The sequence below is a fragment of the Bombus terrestris genome, chromosome 12 (genome assembly GCF_910591885.1).
Source record: "Bombus terrestris chromosome 12, iyBomTerr1.2, whole genome shotgun sequence".
In the NCBI taxonomy this organism is placed as follows: domain Eukaryota; kingdom Metazoa; phylum Arthropoda; class Insecta; order Hymenoptera; family Apidae; genus Bombus; species Bombus terrestris.
This window is the reverse complement of record NC_063280.1, coordinates 10,461,857-10,483,118: the sequence shown is the minus strand read 5'-3', so window position 1 is coordinate 10,483,118 and position 21,262 is coordinate 10,461,857. Positions and strand designations below refer to the sequence as shown.

The following is a 21,262-nucleotide window of genomic DNA, read 5'->3' as shown; positions in this document are numbered from 1 at the left end:
TTCCGTTGCTGATAAGACTGTACCAGTAACACGAACAATTACATAGCTTCTCACGGAAATTCGCCACTCTCGATGCATATGAAGCATTCCTTTTCGCATAAGTCGACTAATTCTAGAATATCGCATATCTAATGTCTCCGGTGGACGAATGATCACGTTGACTGCGAAAAATACATTTACGAGAAGAAACGTGCGAGACTGATTACGAACAACACCTTGTGAATGGACACGTGCTGTTTTTAGCAACTCTGACGCAACTGGCTACGTATTATTTTTGTTACGAACATAAATTATTATGATTTCCCAGGAGTAAAAGAAACGTTAGTCGTTGGTTCGACTTCGATCGACACACACTGCTATTCCAATCATATATTGCGATAGTATCCTGACTAATATCATGTAGTCCAATCGTTTATTAATATCAATCAATGCGGCTATAAATTCCGCAAAAACGCAACGTTCGCGAGAATCATAGTGCCTTCTTTATATCCCATATGAACGATGTATTAGCTATAAACGGAAACACATTGGCGAAATAAAGAATCATGGTATTGATAGATTTTTACGCCGGTGAAGAAACGCGATAGAAGTTGTACTAAAGTCCAAACCAAGAGGCACTATTTTCCAGAATCGAATCTGCATCGCGCCGGTCCACTGGAGTATGATTAACCTCCGATCGGTTATCGAGAAAGCTCCGTTATCGACTTCGTTTAATGGCACCGCGCGAAGTCCAAGACGATATCCCATAACGACGCACTTGCGTCTCGTTCGCAGAAAGCTCATAGCAATCGTTACGTCTACGTCAAGCCCTCGTGACGCTCCGTTTGTTCGTAATCAAACTCCAACGAAACACGTGACAAGAAAATACGAATTCCCCCTTTTGTATCTCGATAAGGAATAGCAGGGGGCACTACAGGCGAAAAACATAGGGAACAACCAGCCATTTCGTAACAAGATCGACAATTTCACGCCGGTCGTGCGCTTCATTCGCCGGAGACAAAATAACAAGTGAGTATTTCATACGGTTAAAGCAAACAAGCGATATCGTCGAATGATTCACTGGCCCGTACTTCCATACAGTCACATTTCCATAATGAATATATTGCGATGAGTTATTTAACGATTATGTGCATAATTAGCACGTTTGAAGAATACAAAAGTTATTAGCAGAGTGTTTATTTCGCTCGAGAAAGGTATCTCTTCTTCGTCTTTGAAATTCGTATTTCGATTGCAAAGACAAAAGACAAAGACAAAGGTTATAAGAGACAAAGAATTAAAAATGCGAAGGAACGGGAGAGGGACAAGAGCGTATAATCGTTGTTTCTCAGTAAGTAGGAAAGTCAGTAGTTGCCGAAACAGACAACTCTGTTGAAATATGGGGAATTTAACTAATCGGTGACTAGATGGCATCACGTGCGAGACGAATCAGTGACACGCAACGTGCAACACGTGCAACGGTGCAACGAAGAGAAGAGATAACAGTTATCTGTCTGTGCATGTAAGTTGAATCGAAGGAAGATTGTATTCAGCTCGGCTATGAAATTCGTTTGTCGTTCTATTTCGATACAATTTCGCGACCTTTCAATTTAGTCAGCTATGTTTAGCGCGAAACTATGAAATTACACGATACCTAAGGTTAGTTTTACAGGGATCTCGCTTATAACCGAGTCCAGTTCAGTCTATAACCATTATGTGATCCGTAACAGTCGAGCGACACGGTCTGTACGATCGTTTTATTCAGTCGTACCGTTCTATTTTAAGAAATAATAGCAGTCAATGTTCGATGTTAGGAACTTTAAACATAACTTATGGAAACGTTTCGAATGTAAATTTAAATGCTCGTTAAAGTCAAATAACTGCATCTAATAGATTTGGAAGTAAATATTGTCTCTAGAAACGATTTTAAAAATGACGACACGTTAAGAGTATCGCTAAACGAAAAGAGCGGAATATGTGAGGTTAAAAAGTAAGAGATAATAACCTCTATATAACAAGTAAGTAGAGGTAAGCAAATTTGAAAATTTTCTATCGCGAACAACGTACAAATGACAATTTTTAAATAGGCGAGAATTTTAACTCGCAAATGGAAGTTCGAAATGAAAAGTTACTGTTAAATATCGAATATCGTAAAAATTCAATTTTTCTAATCTAAGCTCATCTCGCTACCAAACTAAACGAGACTAAAAGAAAAGTACGTTCTAAAGTTAGAGCGTTGAGCGAAAGCAGGGTACTTTGTAACAATGGAAATCTTTTTAATGGTGACACGCGAATTCTGTAAAATTCGTGTCACAACGTTCGTAACTTGAACGATATAAAAAAGGTCGCTGCTCTTGTGGAACACGAATAAGTTCGCGCACATCGTTTCTATACCAGTGTTCTTATTATTTGGGTCGCTACTGATGATCATCGCTTCGTGAGCGTTTTTTCTCGAACGTGCAACGAGGGTCAAAACGATTTTCTGGCCATGTTACTCCGTTTCACAAACAACTAATCATTTCGAAGCACGAGAATGAAAATACGATCTGCATAAAGAGATAAGCTAAAGACTTTTTCGTGCGACGTTACGAACAGGTTTTCTTCGAAACGCGATAAACGTACTTACTCTACGCTACTCTACGAAGTTTCAGAAAACTCGTAGAGGCGCGTGACTCGCATTATCTCGATTGTCACGTGCAAAACAGACAAGGAAACGGAACATCTACCGAGAGACCGCTACTGCTTGTGGCTCGCGTGAAAGACATAGAACAGGAGCGGTTAGGTAAGAAAATGTGGTTGAGCAAAGAAAAGCGTAAGTACATATATCTGATAACTACGTCAGTCAAACAGCTTTTAATTAAATAGGTTAATCGTTGTTACTCCGCCATAAACTGTTATTCCAAAAACCAACGTGTAAGTTCCAATACCTGCGATATTTGAATAATATGAATTTAATTGAAAAAAGACAAGATAAAAGTCATGAAATTTAGGAAGAAAGCGATTAAGAACAGCGTGACTTAATGATAATTTACGTGAAACGTGTATTTCATTTCTTTCGCGTGGATTCGCGTGGCCAAGGTTCATTACATACACACAGAAAATTATTTGACTTTCCGATCGTTTACACTTTAAATAGACGATAAAACGTCGATCGTTTCGAAAGTATGAGAATCGAATTAGTGAGCAAACGTTGATTTTATTGTACGTATGTCGATTGCATACGAACGAAGGAATGCCAATACACCAGACGACATAAAAACTTATGGCAAACTTCGAGTTTTTTTCTTGGTTATCCAAAAAAAAAATAGGTGTCGATGAAAAAATGAAAAAACGCGAAAGGAAAAAAGGATACGTATACTCGTAGCAAATATTTATCTTGTAGCGTGTGAACAGTATGTTTGAAATATTCTTCTTGGTCGACGAGTGAACACTATAAAAAGCAAACCCAAAGAAGCATCGCCTAATCTTAGACGGTTTAATCGCGAGCAGAGTACGCGCTTGGGGATCGTCATTGGCCCGTGGTAACACCCGATGACGTAGAAGCTGTATCGAGACCCTGACTCACTGCCGAAGCCATGACCGAGAATCCGGTCAGGTATTTCCCCGCGTGAAACGTTACGGTGGTGTGAAAATCACGTTCGTGCCATCGAGCACATCCGCGACACGTCGTGCATCGCTCAGAAGAAAAAACGACGGCATGGTACAAACCATACTTCTGGGAAATTCATCGGAGAACCTTGCATTCACCAAACCATTCCGAAGGTTACGATTCGATTCTCCATTCCATCGTATTTAATCCTAAATAACGATAAGATAATCAATTCCATCGAGTGTTAATTCATTACGAAATAAATTAAATGTATCTATATCTATGTAAGGCTATATCTTTCTAGTTATTTATATTTAAGCATCGTTTGTTAGAGGAATGACAGAGCTAGAAAAGGAAAAAAAGGAAGAAACCATCGATTATGAGATATCTGCGAAAATTAAAAGCGAATAGGTATTTTTACTTTATCAATTGTATTAAATTCTGGATAATTGCAAGAAACGATAAGATAATTAAATACGATAAAATTATCGCGGCAACAGATTTATTTAAACAATTATACGTATTAATCATAATTAAATGGTTGTATGACAGTAATTAAGATATAAATAAAAATCTGTGAAAGTCGTAAATGTCGATTTCCTTATATAACGTGTTCGTTCGAGCGACGGGAATCGAGCACGTGGGAAATTATTGCATAGAAGACTATTATGGAAAATTACGATTTACTGGAGTAGGGGATTAAGAAACACCCTACCTATTTTTTACCTTATCACTTGTATCGTTCTCCGGGTGATTCGATACGTATGCAACGACTGATATGCGCAAAAACGTATAACAGGGAAAAACAAACTCTTAGAATTATTCGATTCGCAATATAGTAACACAATATTCGATCGGTAAGAAGTAATGGAAAACGCGTGGTAATTTCAAAATAACCGGAGTACTGATGGAAACTTGATTGAATTTTTCGAGCCAAAGTATCTGGATACCTCGATATCTGTAACGTAGAACAATCATCGTGTTTATTACAAGAGAGTTTATCTGACAACCTGGTTTAATCGAGATGTTAATCGAGCAGCAACTTAATCCGAGTACGAAACATGTCAAAAACAGGTCACAAGGTATCACTGATAGCGTCGTAAGAAATTCAAGAGGAAAAAAACATAAAATATCGAACATTTTCGTATACCGTTCTGGTGGAAAATTGCGTAGGTAACGTTGATAAATTCAACTTATCGATAAATTCGAGCCAAACCGCAGTTCCCTTTTTGCACCCCATTTTTACTCGCATCGTCGCTTCTTTAAAAATGCGCTTTAGAGAATAGTTTTAACAACTCGAGCTTTATATATTTTAGCATTTTTATCAATCGGTTATTTTCTAATTTTAAGAAACTTTCGAATATTTATTTAAAATGAACGCTTATCGAAGTTACCGTAACAGCATCGATTAACAAAATGACGAACATCGATATTCGCTCAGCAAGTTCTAACAAACGGAACAAAATTTCTCCAACAGACGCATACCGTTTTATACCGTAGATCGATTATTCTCAAATCAGTTCAAACGAATTACCATTTTTCAAATGTCGTATCTTCGCTTCGCTCTACGATTTCTCCGTAATCTCGGCCGTAAGCTCTAATCGAAACAGGTATTATCACGACATAAGACTAAAGTACGAGAACAAACTTTCGAGATTACAGGATCTTTACTAAAAAAAGAAAATGCTTGACATCGCAGGCGTCCGATGTTTTCAACCACCGATCCTCTCCAAATTGATCGAGATTATATAACGACAAGAAAACGAAGGTGATTGCGTAACAGAAGATAAAGAGCCGGAGATTTTCACCTTAGCTTCGATTTGACAACCTGAATTGGCAGTCGCGACGATTTCGAAGATATATAGAGAGAGAGAGAGACTCTCGACTCTGCGCCGATCCTTAGAATCGAGTCAAGGATAGGCGAGACGTCGTCGTTTCGAGCGGGTCGCGAAATAAATTATTTTTAAGTGCTCGTGTCTTCACGAAAATAAGCGTGAGCTTACGTTACCAATCCGATCGACACTTTCGCAACTGGCCGTCCGATTTTAACGGAAACCTAGTCCAAATCAAAGTTCGTAATAAGCGTATCGCGAAGCCGATAAGAACGCTTTTTCGGTCAACCGCTTAGAATCGTCTCGTCGCTAAATTGACTTTGCATCGAGCGAAGAGGAAAAAGAAAGCGCGATGGACTTCGTCACGGTCGCTCGTCGTCGCTACAGCAAGATAAAATATGAACTTTACTGCGCGAATTTCCCGGGCAAGATGCTTTCATCGCGTCTCAAAGTCAATTCCTTTCGTAATTTCGATTCGTTTGAAAAAAGATGTCGCGTGTCTGGAGGAACGATCGCACGGACGTTCGGACATGACGAGGAATTGGAAAGTTGTTGCGCGTGAAAATTAGGGGGTCACTGAATCCCTCGGGCGTTCTTGAAATTCTAATGTAATCCGCGAATTACCATAAAGCGACCTAGCGATGAAAGCAGGCCACTTGAAATTCCCAACTTTTGTATCGATTAGCTGTACGGGCGTGAACACCGAAAGCCGCGTTTCTTTCGCCGTGAATTCCCTGTTACACGCTCGCTATAATCGCCGAGAGAAGGCATTCGTTTGCATCGCGAATCCGCGTGATCGGTCGTTTGGTTTACGTGATCGCGAGGAGATGCTTCGTCACGCTCAACGGTCACTTCCTGAACGAGAACCGATAATGGATCTAGGAAGCATAGAAATCGCGAAACCAGTACCGAAGCACAGAATTTATCCTCCAATTTCAGACACGTTCTAAAAATAACACATTCTATAAATACCTCCAACTTTTTCGAATATATTTCGTACTAATTCTTGTATACACGTATGTGTATGTATATGCACGAATCATTGCGAACGCATTCAGTGCCCCACTTTCGGCAAGTTTCAGACTTTCAACAGAGTTTTAAACCGAAATCAAATTTATAGAACGTTTATAAAACAGCAGATGCAACTCATGTACGCTTCCCTTGCTGTCTTCGCGCGTTGATTTATCCAAAGAGTCGTAAAACTTAACAGACCTTATTTTTATTACGAGCCCTTCGATTCACGACGTTTGTGCCTCGATTGGCATCTTCCGCTTAAAACGAAACGTTTGCTATGATAAATGTAATCGGAATGATCGTTACGCCACGGATGGCATCACCATGGGGAACTTTACGAAAATAAACAGGATCCCTGTTAATTATCAGTCGTAGTTGTAATCAACAGTAAGATTGCGTCGCCTTTCGCAAACGATTAAAGCGCTTTCATTAATGACTGTACAACGTTGTTGTTCGTGCACGTCTGATCGCAACGTGTATCGTGAACTGTGGACTTATGTAAAAGTGGCACGACCGATCGAGAGATGGCACGTTCCTTTCGATGCGAGCATCGAACACATTGTGCGTGATACATCATTTTTAAGACTTTTAAGAAGCGTAACGAAAAACCTCGTTATTACGACTCGACCAAGCACTTTGAAGGCTCCGTCGTTTGACTGCCATCGTGCTAATATTAATTTTTACTTTACGATCTTTGCCATTGCAGTCCCTTGGTTCGAGCCACCCCTCGATTTAAACCACAACCGAATCGATCGTCGCCGACAGACATCGACGAGAACGAGAGAACGCGGCCGGTTCCTTCGAAGCTAGTAACACGTGAATTAGAATTATCCGTGCGTGAATCTTCAACGACGCAAGTGCAGCGGACGCACGCAAAAGCAATTGTGCAAGTTGCCTTGAATGATGCTGGATGTCTCGACGCAACGCGATACGACGCGCCACGTTGCTCTAATCGCGAAGCCAGCCCCTGCCAAAACCGGCATTCCCCACGTTTCACGCCAGACACGACGCCAGAGATTCGAACGTGCTCGTTGCACGTGATCCGATGCAATTACAGAATGAACAGGATATCGTTTCACGAGCGAGTCGCATGCCCGTTGCGTGTAAATATTAATTCAGAACAAGCCGACCTCCCTTCTTGCGAATCTTCGATCATCGTCACGTTTTATCGGGCCATTTTTATCGAGATAAAATGCCGCGCCACTACCTAAGGTTTTATATTCTCCGATATATATCACGCAATCGGTTAGACAGTACTATTGTTTTTCTACGGAAATTGGAGCGCGCGTGATCGAAGCTTCTTCGAGCTAATACCTGTTTAGCGATCGTACTTAAACCAGCGACAAGCCGTTTTCCTGGAATCGATTCGCCTCGTGTCTATTTGCGTTTATTGCTACGATATATAGATACGATATATCGTGCGAAAATAAAATTTATGTCGTCGAAGCTACGCAACGCTCGTAAAGAAAAGTAAAAAGCGCAAAAAGTAGAAAGATACGCGACATTAGAATCGCTGATTGAATCGAATAACGCGTTTCTTACGTCCAATTATCAGCTTCCTTAAGTACGAAATGATTTTTAATTCTAAAATATTTTTCTCGGCGATACGTTTTAAAGGATTATACATAAAACATATGAATCGCAAAAGGAGCAAACCGTTAAGGTATTCTGAGACGCATAAATATTAATTTTACTTCGTCTCGCGTAAGTTCGATCAATTTAAAAAAAGCCAAGAATATCAATGTCATAATTCTGGCGTAATGGTTAATCGCCCATATAAAATATTCATGAAAGAGCCGTACCTATATCGTGTGGCGAACCTATGTAATGGAAACTGCCGAGCGGAGAATCCGCCACACCTGGCCAACCTCGTAAAATCAAGCTATACTGCCAAACAACGTGGCGATGCCAGCGATCCGAATAATTCGTCAACGACTTTAACAGGTGCATTCCTCGAGACGCGATATGCGCCTCGAGGGGCCACGTTCTCTGGCACGTATTGCTCGTTAATATAACAGAATCGTAACCTGAACCACAGTTTGAATGAATAATCGACGACGAATCAAAGGAAACGCGCGAACGAAAATTTATCGAAAGTCGAAATTCGATACGGATTTTATAATAAATAAGAAAGGCTTTTATAAGTTTGGCCAAGGTACGTACAACGCCATGCTGAAACCAATTTCGCCCAGACGCGATGTCGCAACCCTCGTTTTCGAGAAACGTGACCGTCATCGGCGGCAACCAGCTGTTGCATCACCAGTCGATTCGAAAACACGGAAAACCTTTCTCTATGCTGGCCTAAATACCGGTTCCTCGAGCGACGGATCTTACCGCGGCCTTTCCGGTCTCTGTACCGTATACGAACTTGCGAAGATTGATACATATCGCGGTTACTATAGTCGTAAACCGCTAGCTAGCATAGTCTCTTAGTCTCTTTCAATTTCTTCCGAATCTTACGAAGAAAACAAAAACGGCGACACGGTGAGTAATACAAAGAGAAGACAAAACGACTCACCCTAGAAACCTTCTTCTTGGTATAAACCTCGTCATCCTCGGAGGCTGTAGCAAAGTTCAAGTTTCCTTCGCAATACCCAGCGCCTATTCCCATCCTGTATATTTCGTCCTTGCAAGATCTAGCATCCAGACTGCAAACAAAACATAGCATCCATTTATACCAGAGTCTAGCTCGCTTTCTTTATTCCTCGTATATCGCTAATAATATTACGTCGATAGTGTCGCGTTTACACAACTTTTACGGGTTGTTTCAACGCTTAGTCCCTAATGGGCGAGATATCAGGCGAAACGATTTCAAAATTCGATCCTTGGAATTTCGTAACGGCAGTCACGTAAAGATCGTGAATTCCTGTCGCGATTGCACCGTGACGCATGGTGCTCCGACGAAAAGAAATTTCCCGCGACAGTTCCGTGAACAATGGCACAGCGACAGCAGAAAGGATGTCGTGTTCGAATAACTCTCGTCGCTTTCACATTCGTGCGAGTTTTAGTAGAAACGTCGAGGGTTCGTAAAACTCTCGAAAAATGCTGCTCGAGATCCAGCCAGAAATGGATCGTTGTAAAATGTTGAAAAACGCGGATCACCACCGCCGTGCAAGCTAACAAAACTCGTGGTCGTAAAACTGATTTTCTCAATTACGATTACTCGACGCGCAAACATATGCGAATTCCTCTCCGAACCACGAGTTTGTGATTTATTAGCGGACGATACTTTACGACTTCCAGTGATCGTTGGAATTATAAGAAATTTATAATTTTCACGATTCGCGGAGATCGTTTATCAGATATTTTACTAAATAATAAAAAACAAATTCTTGGAAGTCTCATGCCTGAATTATGCGTTTCGTAATGTACAAGAAATAGACGTTTCGGCGTATGTTGGAAATTTTAATTTATACAAATATACACGAACAGATATATATAATAGGCAAGAACGTACATGTATAATAAATCGCAAGCAACTTCAAGGTTCCAATAAATTGAAACATTTTGACAAATGTATACGAACCTGTTATTTACTTGTCTCGAAATATCTATTGAAGTTTCTATTCTCGTTCTCATTAGTCGAGTCGTTACTTGCTTCGAGTAGCTCGAATTCGAACGAGTCGATTAATCCGAACGAGTTTGAAGAATCAATGGGTAAATGGAACGAAGTTCCGCGATGCGGACGAGTTACCAGATGTCGAGCACGTGTTCATCGATCGGCGCGTTACTCGCGGAATTTCTCTAGGCGGAAATGATCGTCGTCCATGCAGCTCGGCCGCAGCTGTAGGCGCACACTTTACGTAACGTTTCGAACTACGAAGCGAACGTTTCAGTCAATAACCCGACACGTCCACGTCCTCTGCCCCGTTATAGATTTCTTGCTGTAAATAGAGTCGACGGAAAAGGCACGAGTATCCGCGCATTATTGATAACACCAGCAATGTCGTACCGCGTAAAAGTTGCAGCTGACACCGGTTCACCGTGCAGCTGACCGAACGCTACGACAGCCTTAACGATACCCCCGTTTTCCCATCGACATAAATATTGAGGAACAGCTTAAAGGTTCTCAGATATTTGCGATTCGTCGCGTTCAAAGAGCATTGAATCACAACGAATACAATAAGGTCTAGAGAGAATCACCCTCGCTAATGTAGGGCAAAACGTAGCTTTCCAACGAATTAACAGAGTCAATCGCTAGGTATCAAGATCGATCAGACAGCCTATGAATAAGTAATACATACATAGACGGCGAATATCTGAAAGGGATAAAAAAATTTGTTGGTACTTTAATAAAACGTAATAAAACCTAATTAAAACGTTTTGTCTAGTACTTTTCATTTTTCAAGACGTGTTAAGTGTAATTTGAAGTTACCCGTGTTCCTTACTTTTTTGGTAAAGTTATATTACACAGGCTATTACAAGTTACACTATACAGATGTTGATCGATGTTAAACAGCTTTTAAAGATATAACTTTTTCTACAGAATTTCCTTTAAAAAATTCCACCGTAATTCGTCTAGAAAAATACCCGACATAATCGGTTAATTTTGGAATTTCCTTCAAACTATGAGCCATTATCAGAAGGAAACGTTGTACGTACCGAAACAGCTAGATGATATTAATAGATGGACTATTCAGCAAATATTCTCTTCGAAGTTATTCATAGAGCATTCTCTTCGATCTCATTCACCATTGTACGCTTCAATGTCGTACAAAGTTTTTTAATTGAAAAATTGTCCGACAAGACGATTACTTGCTTGATACTTGATAATTTGTAGAATAACTACGCGCAAATTAAATCACGCTATACACACAGAACGTGGATGCAAGAAATCGTGATTTTCAGCGGGCAAACGTCTAATGGTTTCCGTCACAGCTCGTTTACCAGTCATCGACGAGGAAACGATTACAATGCGGTGAGACCGAATAAAAACGTGCTAGCTCCTGTTTTCCTTTTACATCGCAAATGCAACCGTGTTATGTACCAATACGGTAAGAATAATTAATTACGTGGAAACTTTGAACGGTTTCGAATTTTTGAACGGTACCAAACGATCAACCTTCTTGGATATAATTCAAGCGATATTCATAGTGAAATTTTACAAGTTATCGATATTGATAAATTTTCTTGCATTGCGTTGCATCGATAAATTTCTAAGAGGCGCCTAAAAGCAAAGGAATGAAACAATTCCAAGAAACTTGGTACTCCAATCAGAGATAGGAAATTTTCTATGCTCAAAATCGGAGTTTCCGATTATAAAGAAAGAAAATCCCTACAACCTACAACTTGTAACTTGTCAATTCGTTAATATTATTTACTTGATACGAGGCATTGCGTAAGAGGAATTTGTTATGCAATAATGCCTTTGTTAAGACGTAAACGGTATTTTTCGAACGACTGCTAAGCGTGACGACTGACGTTCCAAATTAAGCTTACGCCATAGCGAATAGTTGAATACACAAACGGTTGCACTAGCTAATTACTATGCACACATAATTAAAGCTGTGTGTCTGGAATGACTCAACAGCCGAGGTACAAGTCTTGCTAGGCTACAATAAACAAAATATCGTTGCTTCGCAGGTAAGTGCAAGTAGAACGATGTACCTTCGGATACATCGCATATACTGCGCTGGTAAGAACGTAAGATTTTGTTTGTTCTTCTTAAAAGTGCAAATTTCTAGGAACATTTATCTGTTTCGTAAGGTAAAATCGAAAACAAGATAAAAGTATATTAGCATCAGAATGTCTGAGTAAATAAATTACCTATTTAGGTAATAATTTCTCGCAGTCAAGCGAGTTTCCCTGTTGGTCTTTTTTCTTCTTCTTTTTTTCCTTTTTTTCCCCAGTTTATAAATCTAAAATGCGTACTAAGAATCATTTTACGCCGAAGGCTATGCGCTATATAAAGACAATATCCTCGTGGCGGAATTGTACATAAAATTCCGTCGACGCGACACGTGCCCACTCTTTCTCGGCTCGTGTTAAACATTAGGTCGATCACGTAACACGTACGACGAGTTAAAGAGACGCGAGATTCTTGCGATCAAGGAGAAAGAAAAACAGTCGCATCTTTTTCTTTTTTCTCCGCGTTTCGCGTTAACGGTAAAGATATTTCGCATAAGAATTCCGTATTAGCTTTAATAACCTTGTTTAGCGCAATTAACATAGCGATGGCAAGATTATACAAAATTTCTAATTTTTTTTTTTTTTTATTTCTTTTCAAAGCGGATTCCGGTTATTTACGAATTCATTACACGAAGGATTCTCTTTGGTAAAAAATTAATGAAGCGTTACGACGATGGAAGATATCGGTTAATGAAGTATATTAATCAAATTCCGTTCAGAATTTATCGTACAAATAATTATTCGTATCATGTGGATGAAAATGATTTAATTCAATGTCGTCTGTCATTACACCAGAAAAAACGTTAAATCAATGTTTGGACATCGATATATAATTGTACATACACGAATCGATAAAATTAAGTTTCTTCATTATTATTCGTCGCGCAACTCCGAAACAGAATTCACGATAGAGAAATTTCATGGCTAATCGCGTGGCGCATAATTTGTGTAATGAAAGGAACGCATTATTGTCGAGTGATTATCGTACAGTCACGTACCGTTGTCTATGTAATGCTTAGCAACGCTTTAACCACTAATGATATTACTTTCACGCTTTGACATTTGCTGTCAATTTGCGAACAATCTATTTACGTAGCTGCAACACCAAAATGTAATGACGATAATGATGCGACGCGTAATAGTGGATTTTGACCACTCGACGACGTCGAAAATTTGAAGCATTGCAGATGATTATGATTAACGTACATAGAGAAACGTGCTTAGAATTGGCTCGAAACTTTTCCGATCCAATCTGTTCTAAATTTCTATCACTGATTTGATCTATCGATCAAAATAATTAAGAGACGATTGAAGAATCAGCTTTATCCATTAACAAGATTTAAATACCGGTAGGTCGAGCGCGATCGCAACGCTATACTAAAACAAGATATAGCTGTTATTTATCTAAGGTATTTATGTATACCTATTTATTTTCATCGTACCACTATAATTATAATTATCTATGTACTGTATTTTTAAACGCACACATAGGTCAATAACTCTAGCGTTAAATTAAGAATGCCATCGTAATAAAAATGTTAATAAGGATAGAGCGTACTCGGCAGAAACACGTATGTGAAACAAGCTAAACTCTCTCGCAGTTTGATACCGATTACGTGTTTTTCGACAAAAAAAAAAGAAAAAAAAACAACAAGACAGCGTCCTTGGCTTCATCGACAAGCAAGCGGTTCGTTACACGGTATCTATTTTTTTCCGCACGCTTCGCTGAGATGTAAATGATGTAACACGCAAGTAAATTATCTGAAACAATTTTCTGCATCGTTTCTTGCACGAGCACGAGCACGTTGAACGTGTTACAGGCGAGAAACCTCGTGTATCTGCACGTGGTTGACATTTTCCGACATGTGACTCCAGCTCCCCCTTTCTTCTTCTTTATTTTTTGCACCGCTTGCACACTGTTCGTCGACGCACACCTGTACATCCATTCCTGCACGCACCTCTGTACGTCGTCTGTACGCTTTCGTAAGTAAACGCCAGAACTGTCCGTGTAACCACGTTGATCTCCAAATGGAAAGTTCGGAATTTTTATTTGAACACTCGACGAAATTGTTAAAGCTTAATAACTCGATGAAATTGTTAAATTGTTTACGCGAAACTACGCTCGATCGTAGATACGTTCCGCGTATGAAGGGATTGATGGAGTAATTTTCAAGGCGGTTGAGCGAAGAATTCGACCCAATTTCGTAGGAGCGTTCCTGGTAAAAGATAATTAAATCGTAGAACTTGCGAAATATAGTAATTTCAAGTTTCCAAACTTCGAAAGTGTAACACGACCTGATATTAATATCGAAATATGAATCACGGGAACCAAAAATATCATGAATATCCCTCGCCGTTCGTTTTTCATCTCTATCGCAAGTCGGCTGAATCAGAAAGGTACAATTAGTAAAATTAATTTCCTCCGCCCGCTGGGACAACATTTCCAGACTGAATCAGTGCCAAAGCTAACTTAACATTCGTAGTACCGTCTTTTCAAATTCGACGAACGCATTGCTACTTAAAAGTTTGCTGTCACCTCCGATATTATTTACAAATTACGAGAGCAAAATAAAATACAATATTTTATATATATTGTATATGTATATTCCGATAGATTTATTAATGATATTTATTGCTACTCTTATCTTTCATTTCTGCCAGCAATAATGTTTTACTATTCTTTCGTTTGAATAAGGTTTCTAGGTCAGAATTAGTTTATTGCATCCTAAGGATTACGACGCTTTGACTCGATCAAACTTTTCACCGATATATCGTATATATACGTAGGGGCCAAAAATTGTTTGCGCCTTAAACCACGATAATTTATTAATCCATCGTCGTTTTCGTGGCCGTGCTCGTTTCGAACTGGCACAGTTCACGTGTTGCGGGATTGCGCAATGATTAGCTTACATTAAAAGTCCAACGACAGTTGCAAAACGCTGGTATCCGTGAATTCTATCTGGCTTCCGTTGCCCGTGCGCCACACGTGCGACGAGAATTTTTTTTTTTTTTTTTCTTTCTGGCATCCGGCGAATTACGGTGGCATTCATCAGGTGCGCGCGAAAGCGCAGGATGGACGGAGCTGTGATTTCGTAACGAGACTTCGAGTTACTCTCCATTAATAGCGGCTGCAATTACACGGATCCGCCCATCGGCACAAGAATATCCGCGAACTCTCCGCTCGACGTGCAGCAAACTCTACTCGTGACGTAACACGTTCATGCACGCGAACCGTTTTTGATTGTCCTACTGTGTCGGTAATCGGGCCAAACAGAAAAGGAAGTCCAAAAAAGGAGGTCGAGAGGATGCAACCTCGTACCGACACGACGCACCAACGGACACGCTTCCTTGTTTGTCTTAAGAAAATGGAATGCTGGTGAGTGTTTCGCATGGATAAAACAAACTTCACGGATATCGAAACAAACATTGCGAGTTACATTCTTCTAGTTGTGGCTAATACGTTTTCGATCTTGAAAAAACAAACGGATGTTCGTATGGATTTTCATCTGAATTTTACCATCTATACATACGACAAAAAAACTCAATCGAAGCTGTGTAAATAAAGTAAGGGAGAATGCGCGAATCAACAAACAACTTTGATTATTTATTAAATCGTCTTATATTTATAAAACGTATTCAACGAGCGAACGTTCGAGTCAGCTCTTTCGTTTTCGTTTCGATTAGCGTCCTCGTAATAACGGGGCTACACGGTTGGAGTCTGGTTAATGCGGACATTTCTAAACAACCGTCGAAATCACGCGTGACCTTAATTACGATCTGGATTTTAATTGGCTCGAAATCCAAGCACGAAACACCGCCAACTGTACCTGCGGTTCACGACGTCCTTCGTCGACCTTACTGCCCACCACCTTGCTTGGCTCTGTCCGTGCGTGCTGTCACTTTCACATATGGTTGCACCCACAGCATTGGCTGACTCGTGCACGTGCGTCAGCCGCTCAGTCAGAAGACGACCTGTTTACTTACTTCATACGCTCTCGCGATTCTTCGCGATTTTCGACATTTTATCCGAATTATTCGCCCTTTAACGCTGTAATTTAGAAATTTCGCTGAAAATTAGTGGACGATGATTTTTTCCCATCTCTCTCTTTCTCTCTATTCCCCACCACAGGTTATTTCGTTAATGTTTCGTTATCGTTTGGAAGAAGAGAACGTTTCTTCAAGTTTAAAAGGAGAATGAGTCACGGTCGAGTTCAGTTGTCATTGTCAAATGATTCATATTTTTTAAAAACGTAAGTTTTAAAATACGTTATCACTGGAAGTGTATGCCGTATCGATCAAGCTTTCGATCGATACCAGCCCTATCGAGATACAACGCGATGTTAAATGTATAAATTTGTAAATCGGTTACTACTGTACAGAGATTTGTCAATTCGAAGCTATTATTTCTTCCAAACTATTAAAGTTTTCTGTGATAATTATACGTATTATCTGTAGCATAACTATACTTTCGACAACCTATAATTATATAAATTATATAAAATGTAAATAAGTATTGTATTTCAATGCATAAGTGACCATGATTTCTGTTCTTGACGTCTCAATTATACGCATGATCTCACTTGTTCTATCTCGGAATCCGTAACAATTATTTTCTACAAAGAAAGTGGCCAAGAATAATATTTGTCGAACCCACAAAAAGTGACATCAATCGTCAAAATTTTCCTCCGAATATTCCAAATTACAAAATATCTGTTACAATTTGCGTGCAGATAAATTCATAAATTTGGCAAGGCTCTCGTACTACATTTTCAACAAACGACAAAATTCAAAATAGTGGACACAGAGAATAATTTATTATCTTTCGCTCGTATCTCTTCGAACCGAGTAATTTGGAATTTGACATCTAGTCGGCCACTACACAGCTAAGAGATTAATAACTCGCCGCTTATCTCGAGTTATTCTTTGCAATGACAAAATGAAAATCCATTTTAAACGCTAAAACTGCGTACTTGACTTTGGCGTAAGATCGCGCGGAAATCCGCGTATCACCGAATTCTCGTTAGTCAAAATTTCATGTAACGTCACGGAATGAGAAACTATGCCTTCGACAGAGAACTAAGAATGTTGTTGTACGTGTCTCGGAGATTTATGCGATATTTTTGGATCGGAACCATAGAGAAATAGTAACCGTTAGGATCTTCGACTAAATCTTTACATACGCATGATATATCTATTTATTTTATAACACGAAATCGATAAAGAAAAACATCGTCCAAAGTTATTCAACGACCTTCCGTGGCCTTTCTGCCAATCGAAGCGTAGTCATTAACGCCATTCACTTTCGCGTTATATCATAAACCACGAATCGACTCACGCACGTGCGTAAAGTGGGCAGCGTTCATAACCACGTAGAAAAGAGCAAATAAATCTGCAGCATTTTTATCAGTCGATCGCTGCCACGCTGAACGTTTCTTCGGTCTGTTTATCATTCTCGTTCGCGACTCCTACGACTAGCATAGGGATCGCGTAACCACGAATAAATCTGTCTTATTTGCAAAGAACGAATTAGAAACTTAGAAATTTCCGGAACTAGGATTTTCTTTTAAACGTTATCAACCTGTATCATCATTTGGCGATCGTCGAATTTCCCAATGCAAGCTAACAAACAGACTACAGAATATTAATCTCAAGAAAATAAATATCACGTTGCTAGTATCGCTTTTTCTTTAGTATCGTTTTGCGCAAGAGGCGATGTAATTTTTATCGATTAACAGATCGAACAGTACCAGATCCTACCGAAGGCTAAAATATTTCTGTAAAAAGGCAGATAATTACACTGGAACATACGCGTTATTTTAATCTATTCTAAGAACCCTAAACTGCAGGAATTTCCTTGTTGCGATAACTCAAACTTCCTCGCAGCGACAACTTGAAAAACATGTTCTCGAAATCGCGTCGTTTCTACCGTAACACTGCAGTAACGTACATATCCACCTACAAAAAGTCAACCGGATCGCATTGCTGTTTAAACCAATCGATTTTAACCTAAGACAATCGCCAATTTTATTAATGCCCGAAGATCATTGGGCGTAAAATTTTACACCGTGGAAATTTTATTCCAATATTGTCGTATCGTCGTAGCGTTATTTGTAATTCTTGCAAACGAAATGCAATTTCTTTATTTATGCAATTTAGTAAAAAAACTGTCCTGATGTGGACGATAATCGCGCGGATTTAATTGAGCGAGACTCTCCACGTACTCGTTACAATTTCTTCCAACGAGTAATGAATCATCTAAGATAATCGATTAGAAAGAACGAACGAGCGATTTCAGGGGAGACCAGAACGTTCCATCCTACTATCCGTATTAACGTTATAACGCTAAAGTACGTGTGTCGACAATCGTCGAGGATGGCCGACAGTGTCGATCGGACGACACGTGAATAGCAATGAACATTTCGCGCACGCACGCACGTCGTGACTCTGTCGTTCCTTCGTATCGTAGGATAATATCGAGTGGCACAATAAACTTGTCCAGAAGATTCTGTTACGAATTCTATCGAAAGGTTATAACGCGGCCGGTATCGCTCGTTGCATATTTATTAATAATCATGGTACATTTATTAATTATCGATATGCGCATAATTAAATCTTTAACAGCTACTCGTTGTCCCGTTGCTGTCGAAGTCGAGCAAGTAACGGGGTATTTTTAGGCGACGGTAATATCTCATAAAATGCTTCTTTTTAATCGCTTAAGCGACACAAACTGAACAAAAGACAAAGTTATCGTACTTTCTCCACGTGGTGTTCAATTATAATCGCAAGGTCGGACGACGACGATAGGACATTTAAACTGAGACTTCCTTATCGGCCACGTGTGGACCATATAATCGATCGGATTGCGCGCGTTACGTGCCCTGATACTTGTACGAATGGCCCCGCTCGTAAGTAGAAAGTCACGATGCATAAATGTACACGACGTCGCATGCACGCGCACGTGTACGTAACGAGTAGTCGAAAAAGAAAAATTCTACGTGACGCTCCGCCCGCTGATGCAACTACCAACCGATTCGACTCGGTTTCTAACTCGTGATTCGCACGTTGCACACTGCACACATTCTCTACGTGGCACTCTAACGTAGATACGAACCGTCCACGCTCCTTTATTCCTACATTTTTCTTGCCTTCTTTCTCTCTTTAACGGCTCGTTTCTCTTTTCGCTATGATAAACTCTACTACGTAGCGTTGTGCAACGTAACGTCGGACGCGGCATAATTACTGGGAAAAAGAAATGAATCAGTTTTCTTTTAGCGACGAACGTATGCGATAGTTTTATCTCTGATGCGGACGTTCTTCTGCGGCCGTTCTACGGTACGTGCCTATCGTAGGAAAAGCTTCTTGGTAGGAAGAAGGAAAATGAATTTTTGTTTTAAACTGTAAGCGAGGAAACATCGTTACGTCGCAAGTAGTTTTATCGAAGAACATGAACCGTGATTTTTCACAACGCGATCAATATCGAAGGAATTTTCAGTCGACGACGCCCGCAGACACCTTAAAAGGAAAGTGCGACGATGACAAGTTCTTGCGATGGGATCATCCGACCAGGCATGCAGAGCAACACGTGACAGAGTTGAACGTTTAGACTGTAAAGGGAAACGGTCGCGAGAAGAACGACGACGATTTCTCGGTCTTTGAATTTTTTACCAACTATCGTCTCGCATCGAGCACGCGTCGCGTCGTCTAGCCTTGATACGCTTAATTATCAATTATCAAGCACGAGACAACCTTTCGATCGAGTGGAAGTCGTTCGCCTGTTTCTATTCGAGCGCAAAATCGATTTACGATCGAACGACACGAAGCTAGGCCTAGTTCTTCGAGACTGCTATCTACATAAACGATCGGGCTTCGGGCATGCCGATGGAAACGAGCCAGGGACGAGGGCAAGATCGAAAAAGACCGTACTAATCGGATTTCTCGATACAAAGATAAAAAAGATCTCGTAAATATTGCGAAACAGCTGCTCGTTCCCTTTTTCTTCTCGCGAACGGATATCGGACGATCGTTTCTATTCCGAGAAACCCTTGAAAATGAAACGTTCAGCCAATGTTCATGGTATCGAGACAATATCGTTGATTAACCTCGCGTCCAATATAGCGGCACGTACAAAGTATATAATTCGAAGCGAATTGCGTAAACAACTGCGCCGAAAGTCCTCCGCGAAATTGCATAGTTACGCGACAATGACGCGTGCCCGGGCTGACGAAAGGTCAAGGATGCGACGTGGACTACCCCGGTTATAATTAAAATTCTGAAAGCGGTTAGGTAGGGGAGCCACGCGTGAAAATAGAATTTCAGAGTCGATGCACAACGAGAGAGCGGTCCGCCTAATTTTTAATTTCAAGCAAACTCGCTCGGTCCTTCCCTCTTCATCCGCTGCTTCCACGTTGTTTACGGTTTCGTAGGTTGCAACGGTCGCTGGTCTAATCCTTTAACAAATTCGCGAGATTGTTTTTCCACGACGAATGAAACTTGCGACTGTACTAGCTGCTGTACCTGTATCCTGTTGTACTAATTTCTTCTCTTAAAGCCTTAAACTTAACTTCGTACAGAAGATACATCCTTATTATTTCGATTTCTTCCTTTAAAATAAGCTTACAAGCTACGTATCTACCGCAATACCCTGCGCTCGAGTGGGAACACCCTTTATAGAAATGGCGTCTAGGATGTGATGTATAGTCAGTCACACGCCGGTATTGTTTTGCACGACACGGTGTGCCGTATTTGTATACACCGGGACGCCCGCGTAAAAATACTAACCTACATCGGGTCTAGCTCGGAGCGCGTGTCGAGCAACGTGACTTCTGACTAGCTGATTCGTGCCAGTAATCGTGTGCTGCTTGCTGCACTCCGTCCCCTGGTCGCCGGTTCTCTTTCAATTTCCGTCCACGGTAGATAGAACGCGTCCCCGCGACTCGAAAGAAACGCTCGAAAGTCACCGAGCAACCACGAAAAATATCCGCACAGTGACGTAACTTTCTACTTAACGCTTTCGTGGTCGACGCGACGATGACGCACTGCGTCTTTGCTTTTCTGCCGTGAACAACTCGACGGAGACCAGTTGACGTAGGTCCTTTCCGCTCGTGAAAGCTAGAAGCCACGTTATTCTACGTAGAATCTCGAAACCAAGGTGCTACGAAAGCTGTCTACGAAAGCTGAAGCTGTAAGCTCGCGCTATTAGTCAACGTGGATGATTCGTATATAC

At 40.5% G+C, this 21,262-nt stretch overlaps 1 protein-coding gene across 3 annotated transcripts in view; it reads right to left on the bottom strand.

The window, feature by feature from the left end:
- Positions 1–21,262, bottom strand: part of LOC100652291 (transcription factor cwo) — a 38,100-nt gene that overhangs the window by 5,891 nt on the left and 10,947 nt on the right. Inside the window, exons 1-2 of one of the 3 annotated variants that reach the window (XM_020865922.2) lie at positions 9,938–10,005; positions 8,930–9,059 (exon numbers count right to left, since the gene is read on the bottom strand). The exons of 1 other annotated variant lie outside the window; for it this stretch is intronic. In XM_020865922.2, coding sequence (XP_020721581.1) covers positions 8,930–9,059; positions 9,938–9,990 — 183 coding nt within the window. In that variant the 5' untranslated portion in view covers positions 9,991–10,005. Of the gene's footprint in view, positions 1–8,929; positions 9,060–9,937; positions 10,006–21,262 lie in introns of those variants that run through there. One more of the 3 variants, XM_012314817.3, reaches the window with a different exon arrangement.